The following is a 13483-nucleotide window of genomic DNA, read 5'->3' as shown; positions in this document are numbered from 1 at the left end:
AAGAATAATATTTCAGATGGCACGTACTGAAAATATCTCGGAGAGTTCAATTGAATCTAGTAACATTCCAACAAAAGGTCGTATGATAAATACTTTATTAAATTTCAAAATATTAAAATAAAACGTCGTCTCACTTATAATATTTTAACTTCAGGTTTCTTTCCATATTGCGTTGTTGTTTTGTATTATTTACATTTTATTGATACATAACTAAAAACGTATATTAAACTTGGGCAACATTCAACACTGGCATTTTATAGAATTTTGTATGTACTTTCATTGTTCCAAAATACATAATACATATGTACCGACATACACTTATAAAGTATAAACATGCCTAATCTTGACAATAAATACGCGTCAAACAATAATTTATATGAATTGGTTCCATCTTAGTATAATTATTGTAAGATTTGACAACGCCAAAATATTGTAACGCAACAACGGTTCGACGCATAGAATTTTATTATAGGCAATCAAAACTTTTATTGATCAATCACAACTTTTTGTTTAATAGCAGGAATTAGTTTATTGAATATAATTCGAAGCTGCAAGAATATATTCACGGTGAAGGGGTAGCTGTCAGTGTCAGTATAGCTGGTATTTTCTATGGAGAGCGTTGTCTATATATATATATTCCGTCGCTGATTGCGAACCAATCAAAACATTATTAAATCAGACCGTTGTAATTGAAATTAATTGTATAATGAAGTAAAAATGAAAATATTCTAATTAAAATGCAACAATCAACCTTAGGATTTATATTTTACTTATTGGATTTATTGGAAATTAATCCACGCTCCACGCCACCAATCCGGGCTCCACGGTGCCCTACATTTGGCGACAGATGGAGGTGGCGGTAAATTGTCAAAGAGAAACTGTTCCCTCGAAGTGGCAACTACCTTCAGTGATGAGGAAACCGATGCAAGTAGGAGGAAGAAATTATAATTATCTAGTGTAAAATATGTAACTGTTATTTTTGTCCTAACAACTCAGGACCTGTCCTGACCTTGTCCTGACAAGCATACGTTTTAACGTATGTACTCGTTTAATATTACTCACGTAAGCTAATTCAGTTTTATGATGTTATTACATTACAATATTTTATTATTTCGTTTACTATTTTTATTTATTTAGTTGTCTTATAAGCTAACATTATTTAAGTGTGAGCACTAACCTCACATAAAAAAAATATTAGTCAAAATAAGTGGTCAAACATAGACAAACAATATCATCAGTCGTTATGCGTCAGTAATTGTATTCATTGTGCCAGGGCCGATTAATTAACTTTTGCAGGCGGGATAAACGAGTGATTTGTTAAAATACTCGCCTATCCTCACTTCTGAGATATAAGGGGTCTAACCATAATATTAAAAGAACGGTAGGTGTGATCAAAATACATTTATTTGGCACAATGAATATAACCTCTTCCAATCTAACTAACCACACGACAGTAGTACGCTTGTCACTTAGACAAGCAATTATATTGTATCGAGTTCTAACAAAACAAAACGTACTGACCTGCTAATAATACAATCAACGTAACCACTTGTAATTTTCATCGACTGTCATCGTTCGACTGTCATCGTTCGAATGTCACCTCCCGAATGCTCGTTCAATATTTAAGATGGAGGGATCGATCACGTGACTCTTCACGTGATCGATCGTTACAAATACTTTTAATAGTATAGTTAGCTTATTTAATCTAGAAAAATGTATTATAATGACAAAATATCTATATAAACTAAACAGTATCCTTACATGTCACACAACATTTTTTACCCATTTTTAAATATTTTGCCGAGTCCCACCATTCGCGTATTTTGGAAATATCTCGCAAATATGTCATCAAGTTGGGGATACCAATTAATATTCAAAGTTTCTACAATGTCTACCATATTAAAATTAATGTTTTTTTTTTGTTGTGCACATGCTTGGTTTAATCAGTTAATAATATTGACATCATAATTATTTCCAAATTACTTAAAAGATTTGAGAACCGCACTCTGTATATAGCATTAAAATAGTATAAGAAAGTATTTAATTTCAGTGGTATATTGATAAAAATACTACCACAATGGTATGTTTTTAACATTGGCAACATGAGCGAGTGAGACACCGCACCCCACTTTTGCTATCTCAAGTCGACCGTTTCTCTAGTCTGGTAAAAACACCTTTCAACTTTCAATAACAAAAAAGTTAGAGTGTGCTCCACTTTATATCTCCATGAACGTAACTAGTTGTGACCAATCGCGCGCGTGATGCGAACTCACCAACCAATGGCGTTGTGGCGTTATACTGCACGATTGGCTCGAATTCGTGTGCGTGAGGGCTCCTCTACACGATGGCTCAGCGTAGGCCAGTCCAAGGGACGCAGCTATGCGGTGAAATGAGATAGAAATATCACTTGCTCCCTCTAACGCATAAATGCGTCCGTAGGAGTGGCCTACGCTGGGCCATCATGTAGAGGAGCACTGACACCGCTGCACTTCCGGCCTAGCCAAGGTGATAATCGCTATCGCTTCGACAACGAAAGGCTTTGTGTCTCTCTATCACTCTTTCATATTAGTTCGACAGTGACTGTTGCGTTTCGTTCGCCACGGAGCGTGAACGATATGCACGTTGGCTACGCGGGCTGGTCCCATTCTTATTGCCCGTAAGGTCCTCCTTAGATATATGTCAGTGTTTGAAGTAATTTGGATAACAAAGTAAAGATACTTCTTATCAGCTAGAACAGCATGAAAATTTATTTTTGTCAAAGTGACACACTTTATCAGGCCTGATATTGCGGGTCCCAAATCGGGAAGTGTGCACCATAACCAAAGAGTAAAGTAAGTATATAGGTAACCATAACTCAGTGGATTTGGTCCAAAGAATACAATATTTGGTCGCTTCCTGCATGGATTAAAAAATGGAGAACTCCATTTCATTGTTTTCTGTTATGTGGTCGAATAGAAAATGGAATGTTGGACAGTGAGCAGAAGTTGTACATCCATAGACACTGATTTTTACTGGCAATATTTTTTGACAACTTTGACAATCCATTTTTGACGTTTTTGACGTTCTTTTCATGTTGTTGTAGAGTGCTTACGGACGTTTGGCCATAATAAATTCGCCGAAATGGTATATAATCCTTCAATTACTAATTAATCGTGAAGTGAAAATTTTTCCATTTAATTTTTAGAGACTCTTAGACAGTGTTATGATGTGTGTGTATGCATATTTTCCCGATTATTCAAAAACATTTATTGTTGCAGTCGCTCGTAATTCCGGACAAGTTTCAACATATTCTTCGTATTATGAATACGAACATCGATGGCAAACGTAAAGTTATGTTTGCCATGACGGCTATCAAGGGAGTTGGCCGCAGATATTCGAACATCGTCCTGAAGAAGGCTGACATTGACCTGGACAAGCGTGCTGGAGAATGCACTGAGGAAGAGGTACCGATTCTTGCATCGTTTTTGTGCAGGCTTCTTGATCTACTATCACTCGGCAACTCCCGGTACCCCCAGCCCCCAGTAGCTCCCCACTTACCTTTAATTTTTCATAAGTTTTCTTGGACTAAAATCGAATTCACTTTCAGGTAGAAAAAATCATCACTATCATGTCCAACCCAAGGCAGTACAAAATCCCCGACTGGTTCTTGAACAGACAAAAGGACATTGTTGACGGCAAGTACAGCCAGCTAACCTCCTCCAACTTGGACTCAAAGCTCCGTGAAGACTTGGAGAGGCTGAAGAAGATCCGTGCCCACAGGGGCATGCGCCACTACTGGGGCCTGCGTGTGCGCGGTCAGCACACCAAGACCACTGGCAGGAGAGGACGTACTGTTGGTGTATCTAAGAAGAAGTAAACTGTAAAATAAATATAATATTTCTCCAACATTGCATTTTTACTGAAGAATTAATTTATCCAGTTAACTATGTCAGTATGAGTGTAGAAAAAGATGCCAAATAATCCTCATAACATAACATATTCATGCTAGCAAAAGTCAAATGCCCCCACAATAGTTTTTTGACAGGGTTAGCTAGGCGACCTATCTATATGATATAGTAGCAAATAAAATAATATTAGATTAGCATTCTAAACAGAAGTAGATATCAATATCATTCAAAGAAAAAGTGACCAAATCCACTGTGGCCAAGGCACGACTAAAATCAGCTTATGAGGCTAAGAAAAAATTGATTTGTTCCCTAGTTGAATAATAGCTTTGTATAAAATCATAACTATTATCATAGTTTTGTAGGTTTATTAGGCGGGTCCACACAGCGTGCGAGGCAATTTCCTCACGCACAAACCGGCCAGCGTAGACGTGGCTCGGCCGAGGCAGCGTGTGCGCGTTTTCCTCGCCCGAGCGCGCCGCCTCGGCCGAGGCACGTCTACACTGGCCGGTTTGTGCGTATGCTCGCTCTGTGCGGACCCGGCTATTTATATACATATAATATTTTGTTTTTCGGTTAAATAATTTGTAAATCTCTTCTGCACCAACATGTAAGTCTGACCCAATGGTTGACTGGTAGAGAATGCGTTTTGGCATTGTGTCCGCCATCTGTACATTTTTCTTTGTGCAATAAACATACATATTTTCCATATATCATTAGGCGCGTCCACATAGAGCGATCATACGCGCGAGGCAATTTCCTCACGCACAAACCGGCCAGTGTAGACGTTCCTCAGCCGAGTGCGTTTTCCTCGCCTGAGCACACCGCCTCGATCGAGGCATGTCTACACTGGCCGGTTTGTGCGTGACGAAATTGCGTCGCGTGTATGCTCGCTCTGTGTAGACCCGCCTAATAACTGCTGAGTGAGTGCCTCGGCCGAGGCTACGCGCCCGTTTTCCTCACCCGGGCGGGCCACCTCGGCCGAGGCACATCTTCACTGGCAATATTGTGCGTGAAAAAATTGCCTCGCGTGTATGCTCGCTCAGTGTGGACCCGGCTAATGACTTCAAATAACATTTACAGTGTATTCCTGATTCTTCATCCTTACTCATAAGGAGTACCAAGTTCAAAACATGTCTAATCTTACTTGGCAGCAATCTTATTGACGTTGCAACTACATGTAGTAGCACTATTATCATGTCCATGAAATAACTGCAACTATGATTCACACCCAATAACACAAAGAATTATATATGCACAAATGCACAATATGTGTTTTATTTATTTACTAAATGCTAGTTAGCATACATTATAGTTTATACTGTTTATAGTATACAAAAAATGGTACAGACTACAGTTTAGCCTCTTGTTATATGATGAATTGTATTGTGTGTGTAAAGATGTACTTACTCATTCATTTTTAGGGTTCCGTAGACAAATGGCAAAAAACGGAACCCTTATAGATTCGTCATGTCCGTCTGTCTGTCCGATTTTTGTAAATCTATATATTGGACAGGTCTAATAAATTGATTTGAGTTTTCCAATTGTTTGTCAACCAATTAGTTATGCATTCCTGTCTAGCTATAAAAAGGCCAAAAAAAAACTACTGCTTATACATTTTCACTGGTTGTTATTCAAATTATTTGTTACTTTGAAACTTGAATTACTCTATTGTATGCTTCCCACTGACCTGCTGGAGTCGGCCATGCCAGAGCACATTTTGAATAAATCATATATGGCAGAAGCAATTCAGAGCCATCCAGCTTGAGGCCATACAAATGCAAAATGTACTCCAACTCCGCCCATTCTGTGGGAATCATACTAATCATCATATAGAAAAGAATATATCACTAGATGTATTCTTAAAATCGTTTTACTGCCCCTTTAATTAAATATTATTTATCCTTATAGAAGCTTACAAAATATGTAGCTTTCAAGGAAATTTGTTGTAAAATAAAAATCATAATTGTGATGTTTTGATAGTTTAATAAGTGTACAACATAAAATTGGAATATTTACACTGAACTTACATTTATTCATATTGTGCTATAAGTACCATCATGTACACTCCAGCTAGTAGTGCAATAATTTCTTTGATAGATTGTGACAATTTGTTGGCACCTTCCAATAGTTCTGGAATAACTGAAACAGTGGCAATATAAATAAAGCCACCTGCTGTAAAAGGAAGTACTAATTTAGATACAACACTATCCTCATACCCTTGTAGATAAATTGAGATAAGAGTCCCTGAGATTGCTCCAAAGGCAGTCAGGAGTTGTAACATCATGGCCTTTTTCCGTGAGCAGCCGGACTGCACCAGAATAGCAAAGTCTCCAATCTCATGAGGAATTTCATGGAGCAAAATAGTGACAGTAGTGATGTAGCCAATATTTTTTCCAGCAATGAATGATGCTCCAATAGCTAAACCGTCAGTGAAATTGTGGGTGAAGTCTGCAGCAAGGTTGAGGTATCCGGCTATTTTGATCTCGGGCTCTTTTTTGTCCTTTCCCTTCTTTTTCAATTTGTCGTCATTTTTTTTCTTGTCAGCTCCATGGGAGTGGCCATGTTCTCCACTAAACAGCCGCACGGATTTCTCGACGACAAGGAAGGCGATGATGCCGCCGAGCACGCCGAGCCCGACGCTGGTGTCGTGCGGCGCGTGCTGCTCGCCACCGTGCGAGTGGCTGTGGCTATGCCCGCCGCCTTCACTGCCACTCGCCGCCAGCGCGTGCGGTATCAAGTGCAGAAAAGCATCTCCAAGAAGTCCGCCCGAAGCGAACGATAACAAAACCTTTAACAGTGGTTGTTTCTCAACAGTTCCATCTATAGGTATGAAGAAGAGAATAAAGAATGGCACTATGCTTATAAAAATAGTAGAACTCAGGGCGTTCACGTACAGGTCGTAGTCTGGTTCTGTTATCTTTTTTTGTTCTGACTTTGTTTCGTGTTGTTCGTTTGCAGCTTTCGAATACTTGAATGACGGCGGCTCATCATGAGAATGTGCGTGCGAGTGTGAATGGCCCAATACTACAACTGTGGCAAATGCTAATAGAACACATGTTAATATTGATTTATTAACTTTAAACATTTTTAACAGAGAAGCTACAACTACAGTTCTCACTCAATATGAGGCGGTAGCGCAATATACTATTCGTACACAATAAGATGATGTGTGATTGTATGGTGTGCCTCGCTGACGCTGACTAGACTGACAGAAACGATTGACACATGTCATCAGTGTTTACGTTCCCAAACAAGTAGATGTTATTAGGTTGTATACATACATTCATTGCGGTTAAACCTAGCACACACGGTTCTGTTACCCAGGCTATAGTTTTTCACATGGTATGGTATGGCCACATAAAGGACATAAAAAAGAAATAAAGGATTGGCTCGCTCGGCGCTCCTCCACAAAACATAGGTACAGAAATCAATCTACATACAAAGTGCGCTCGAGCAGCGCACACATAGATACTGGGGACCTACCGCGAAAACCGAAATTCGCAAATTGCGGGGATCTTTCTCTTTTACTCTTCGTAAGACGTAATCAGAGTGACAGAGAAAAATGTCCGCAATTGACGAATTTCGATTTTCCCGGTAGCCGCCCTGCTCACGGACACGATATATCGGACTGGTTGAGACTAGTGCGAGCGCGAGTGCCATCCGCTTGAGACACGCGACTGTGAACTTTTTTATGCAACAATGGAGCAAAAAAAAGTTGTTATATCTGTTGCAGTAAAACAAGGTCACTTCACAGAATACGTTTAATTTTAAACATTTATGCAAAAAATGTTAAACCTTTATGTTACTATTTGTAATAAGAACACTCTCATGGTTTTTGATATTTGTATTTTGTATATTCATATGTTTTATAAGTGTCATTCTTACTTCTCTTTGTGATCTCATTGTGTAAACATGTACTTTTCTTATTAAACTATTTCCATATATTCCACGGATTTCTCTCTAATAACAATAGGTTATGAGTGCCCATACAACGGAGTGAAATAAGTTTTTCAAAAGTACGAGAATCATGGATTCCGCATCGACGTTTACACATATAACGTTCTCGAAGCTACACGGAAGCAAGAACTTCAACAACTGGTTATTCAGTATTCAGTGTTTGCTCACCGATCAAGGGCTTTGGGAGGTCTGCGAGAAGGAAGTCGATTGTGCAGAACTCTCAGAAAAGCAAAAAGATGCTCGTGCCAGAGCAAAAATTTGCTTGTCCTGCGACGAGAATGTATATCCGGTCATAAGGTCAGCTAAAACTGCTTTTGAAACACTGAAATGCCTGAAAAAGGCGTTTGCAGACAGCGGCCTATCGAGGAGACTCGCTTTAACCCTTTACCAGGCCAAGGGATATATTTCACCCACATCTTATATCGGTTACCGTAGTCAGGTTTTAACTCCAAACCACCTACAAAATATTTTGTCAATCCCTGAAAATATTATTTTATGATCTTCATTCACAACACGCTTCTAAATTGCGTAATATATCTTTGGCAGCCGTTTAAATTCACTTGAACGCTAATTTCAGTAAACTACGGATAAATTCGAACACTTTTCATAATTTCTATGAAACAGAACTACATAGGTCGAACAATTTTTTGATATTTTGTAGATTTTGAGTGTTGAAAGCTAATGTAATCGGAAACATTGCTAAATATTCATGCATTATTGTGTATGACCAGAATTAGGATGTGGGTTGACATTATCCCATGGCCTTATTAGAGTTTAACTGTGTGGGAGCTATATTTCCCATGGCCCGGTAAATTGTCTTGTCATGTCATAAAAACTCACGTAAGTAAGTGATTTTTTTTCAGTGATTGATATAATGTTTCGTAGGAGATTTGGAGTTAAACCTTGACTATTATAACCGATATAAGATGTGGGTGGAATATATCCCTTGGCCTGATCAAGAATATAATAAGACAAAATCTAGTATGACAGTTCATTACTTAGACAGGCGATGGGATAACCTTAACCCACATTTTTATTTCTGGTTTAAAGGAAGATCTCCGACGTTCATAAATACATTTTTTACAAGGCGTTCAATACGGTTGCAACAGCATATAAAGTACGTATTAAGACACGCTGGTTCTTCGGGGCCTGGTAAAGGGTTAATGAGTAAGCTATTATCCAATAGATATAATGGCAACATGCAAGAATATGTAAACAAATCGCTTGCTACGCAACAGGAACTCTAGGGAATAGGCGCGTCGGTCGACGATAAGTTTTTAGCCATCATTATGCTCGCCGGCCTGCCAGAAGAGTTTAAGCCGTTGGTGATGACACTAGAACACGCTAATACGAAAATAACATCGGAGAACGTCGTGACGGCTCTTCTAAAGGAAGACTTTCGAGCTGTCACCGCTGCATCCAGCAGTACCCAGTCCCATGCACCTGTCAAACAAGGACCTGCAAACAACGTGCTACAAGCCCGCGCTTCGAAGACGAAACCTAAATTGTTTTGTAAATACTGTAAAAAGTTAGGGCATGTAGTTTCTGAGTGTAGGAAAATTAACAAAAACAAGAATGATTCGGCGGTCAAGTCATTTAATACAACAGAATTCACCCTTTCATCTTGTTTCCCTCACATTCCTCCTACAGGCACAGGTTCTCAGGATTGGTATATTGATTCTGGTGCGACTTCCCATATGAGCAACCGGAGAGATTGGTTCTCCGCCATGTCACCCCACATGATGCCCATCACAGTCGCGAACAACGACCAGATTTCAAGCCATGGAAAAGGTACTGTAAATATGTATATATCCGATAGTGTAAATACGATTAGTGACGTTTTATTCATCCCAGACCTAGCAACAAACCTTTTATCGGTTTCCAAAATAACCGAAAAAAGTTTCGATGTTTTGTTTACATCGAAAGGCGCGAGTATCATTCCGGAGAATGGCTGTCAAGTGACAAAACCTGTCATTGCCACAGGCTCTATACATAAAGGTATGTTTAGACTTGATGTCAGTTCAAATATTCCTCACGCACTTTGTACTGGCACCAAGGAGTCCGCTATACTATGGCATAGACGCCTTTCTCATATAAATGCCAAAACGTTAAACATCCTCAAAATAGGAATGTTGGCATTGATTTTCAAAAAGGTTTGCATGAACAATGTGTTCCGTGCCTACAAGGCAAACTATCTAAGAAACCTTTTTACAAATCTACTAGTAGGTCTAATTGCGTATTGGAACTCATTCATTCCGACCTATGCGGACCAATGAGTACGCTATCTTTTGGCGGAGCTCTATACTTACTGACGTTTACGGATGACTTTAGTCGGAAAACTTTCGGCTATCTTTTGAAAAGAAAAGATGAGGTCTTCGGTAAGTTCGTAGAGTTCAAATATTTAGTAGTAAACCAAACGGGGAAAAAGATCAAGGTCCTGAGATCAGACAATGGAGGCGAGTATGTCAACCATGATCTGTCTACGTTCCTGAAGGAGAACGGGATTGTCTACCAGACCACAGTTCCGTATAACCCTGAAATGAACGGGATCTCTGAACGTGCCAATCGCACGATTATCGAAAAGGCGAGATGTATGCTCCAGGACTCGCAACTGCCGAAAGCCTACTGGGGAGAAGCGGTAAACACGGCGATTTATATTAAAAATCACGTACCGACGCAAGCCCTGAAGAACCGTATTCCGGAGGAGATGTGGACCGGTAAAAAGGTAAACCTGTCACATCTCAAAGTATTTGGCTGTGAAGCTCATGTCCTCGTACCAAAAGAAAAACGTACGAAGCTTGACGCCAAGACACAGGAATGTATCTTCGTAGGCTACGCGACGGAAAGCAAAGGTTACCGTCTTGTCAATCCCCAAAACCCTCTATATTATATTATTTTATATTTAAAATCAAAATTCAACGTCTGGTACTTAGACGATGGAACCCTAGGAGGCGACGTGAATACTGTGCTCTCTGATTTGTCTTTTCTTAGGAGCAGTTTCGAAAATATTGGTTTAGAATTGAATTTCAGCAAATGCGAACTCTTTATTTACAAATCTTCTTGTCTTTGACCGACTTAAAACCCAAATTTGACGATCTGGCTTCTAATATAAAATTGGTAGACAAGGATTCTCTTTGCCTCCTGGGTTCTCCTATATTTGAAGAATCTTTTCCCGGTTATGTTTCTAACTCTATATCTAAATTCAAAAGTCACACGAATAGTTTACTCGAAATTAGCCCTCAATATGCTCTTGTGATTCTGAAATTCTGTCTTTTTGTCCTTATTTATTTATTTAATTTTAATTGCTTACATGTATGTACATATGTCAGGTCTTAGGTAACAATAAAATTATCTCAATACATGATACCCATATCGGGTGTGGCAATGACAGATGCTTCTTATAAATAAATACATTCTTACAAATAATTACAATTCAGGTTTTCCTAGAAGACAAATAAATAAAATTGTATTCATTTGTCTTGCAGAAACTCTTCTACTGTATAATATCATTTTTGTGTTAGGAACGACTTTAACTGTTTCATGAATGTAGTTTCATTTTCGGTTGCTTTAATGTGGAGTGGTAAATGATTATAGCATTTTGCTGCAGTATAGTATGGGCCCTTTTTGAACAATTGCATATTATATTCTGGCAGAACAAGTGTATGTGGGAATCGTTTATTTTTATTTATTTTATAGAGGTGGATGTTTTTACGGACAAAAATGCATAGCTCGTGAATGAAAAGGCATGGGAGGGTTAATATACCGTGTCCAGAAAAGTGGGGTCTGCAACTTTCACGTGGACGAACGTGTAATAAGATGCGGAGGCATTTTTTTGCATAACGAATATATATCGTGCGCGTCAGTACTGTTACCCCACATAATAATACCGTATTTTATCCACGCGTGCGCATACGCAATTACGCATAGTAAGCTGAGAGCGTATTAGTCTTTAAACTTGTTGTTCTTCGAAGTGTAGCTAGCAAATATGTAAATCGGGAAAGTTTTGTTTTAATACGTAGAACGTATTCCTTCCAATCCATGTATTTATCTATTGTTATACCTAATAGTATAAAATTATTTACTTCTTCTATTGCGACATCTTTAACTTTTAAACGTAGATCAAGTGAGTGCTTTTGATGTGGATGGAATTGGATTAGTTTAGTTTTCTTTAAATTAATAATTAGATTATGGTCACTAAGCCAGTCATTTACAAAATTTAATATGTGTTCAAGTGTATCTATTTTTTAGTTTTTCGTAAATAACTGGCAAACGGTGACCCATTGCAAAAGAAATATTATACATAAATAATAAAAAACTAAATTTTCTACAAAAAAGGTTTTGTGCATTTTTTTAATGAGATATTAAAGGGGGAATGTTAATTATAATCAATTTCCAGGTCCTTGTTTAAGTCTTTCGTAAATAACTCGTAAATGGTGGCCCAAATCAAAAAATATTTTGAAACATAAATAATCTATATAAAATTTCCTATAAAAAACACTACAACAGTTTTCTCTGGGTCAATATTTAAAAGGTATTATATAGATGGGGAAAGTTAATTACAATTAATCCTATGTCTCTTTTTTTAGTATTTCGTAAATACCTAAATTGTAAAGTATGACCTATAGGTATGACAAAAAAAAAGTTATAAACAATTAAAATAAAATTTTCTACAAAGGACAAATGGAACAAATTTCCCTAGGATCAATATGTATTAGGCTTTTAAAGCGAGAAACACAAAGAATGTGTGGAATTAATTAAAATTAACTTTCGCCGTTTAATATCTCAATAATATTGATCCTAACGAAAAAGTGTAAGGAATCTTTTTTTTTTAATTTTATGATAAGTATTTGTGTTTAACATTTTTTTTTGCAGTGGAGGACCGTTTACGATTTATGTACGAACTAAAAAAAGTACCTATGAATTGATTGTAATTCACTTACCCCCTATAATATCTTCTTAAATATTGATCCTAGAGAACAGTGTTCAAAGTGTTTTTTGTAGAAAATATTATGTGCATTATTTATGTATGAGTACGTGTTTTGCTACGCGCTACCTTTTACGAGTTACGAAAAACTAAAAAGGGACTTTAAAATTGATTATTACTAACATTCCCGCTTTAGTATCTTTTTAAATATTGATCCTAGCGAAAAGTGTTCTACATGTTTCTTATAGAAAATTTTATGGTAATTATTTATGTATCAGTTGTATTAGTTATTATTTTGCTATGGGTCGTACTTTACAAAAACTAAAGAAAAGGAATTTTAGAATTGATTTTAGTGCATTTTCTCTGTTTAATATATTTTAAAATATTGATACTTTCAAAAAGTGTAATATTTTTTTTTGTAGAAAATGTTGTGTAAATAATTTACGTTTTACAGCGTCTGTTGCTATTGGCCACCGTTTACGAGTAATTTACGAAAATATAGTAAAATGGACCATAAAATTGATTTTAATTAACTTTCTCGCTTTAATATATTTTTAAGTGTTGATCCTAGCGAAGAAGTGTACTTACTTAATCTTTCTTGTAGGAAATTTTATATACATTATTTGCGTGTCAGATTTTTTTTTGCTATAGGCCACCGTTTACGAGTTATTTACGAAATACTAAAAAAAGGGACCTTTAACCCCCCCCCCCCCCC

At 37.5% G+C, this 13483-nt stretch overlaps 2 protein-coding genes across 2 annotated transcripts; one reads left to right on the top strand and one right to left on the bottom strand.

Annotated features, from left to right (window-relative positions):
- Positions 1 to 2995: 2995 nt before the first annotated feature.
- On the top strand, positions 2996 to 3885 carry LOC133517810 (small ribosomal subunit protein uS13). The gene is made up of 3 exons (XM_061851240.1): positions 2996 to 3123; positions 3258 to 3443; positions 3587 to 3885. Exons 1-3 carry the CDS (start codon positions 3121 to 3123, stop codon positions 3854 to 3856), a joined length of 459 nt encoding a protein of 152 aa, XP_061707224.1. The 5' UTR covers positions 2996 to 3120; the 3' UTR covers positions 3857 to 3885.
- Positions 3886 to 5850: 1965 nt separating this feature from the next.
- On the bottom strand, positions 5851 to 7206 carry LOC133517809 (zinc transporter zipt-7.2). The gene has a single exon (XM_061851239.1). It carries the CDS (start codon positions 6970 to 6972, stop codon positions 5917 to 5919), a length of 1056 nt encoding a protein of 351 aa, XP_061707223.1. The 5' UTR covers positions 6973 to 7206; the 3' UTR covers positions 5851 to 5916.
- Between the last annotated feature and the right edge of the window lie 6277 nt (positions 7207 to 13483).

This window comes from Cydia pomonella, chromosome 5 (assembly GCF_033807575.1).
Source record: "Cydia pomonella isolate Wapato2018A chromosome 5, ilCydPomo1, whole genome shotgun sequence".
In the NCBI taxonomy this organism is placed as follows: Eukaryota; Metazoa; Arthropoda; class Insecta; order Lepidoptera; family Tortricidae; genus Cydia; species Cydia pomonella.
This window is presented reverse-complemented; position numbering and strand designations above follow the sequence as displayed.

Coding starts and splice junctions, on each gene's coding strand:
- LOC133517809 (XM_061851239.1), bottom strand. CDS start 6,972: ATGTTTAAAGTTAATAAATCAATATTAACATGTGTTCTATTAGCATTT.
- LOC133517810 (XM_061851240.1), top strand. Junction 3,444..3,586: donor GAGAATGCACTGAGGAAGAG/GTACCGATTCTT, acceptor ATTCACTTTCAG/GTAGAAAAAATCATCACTAT.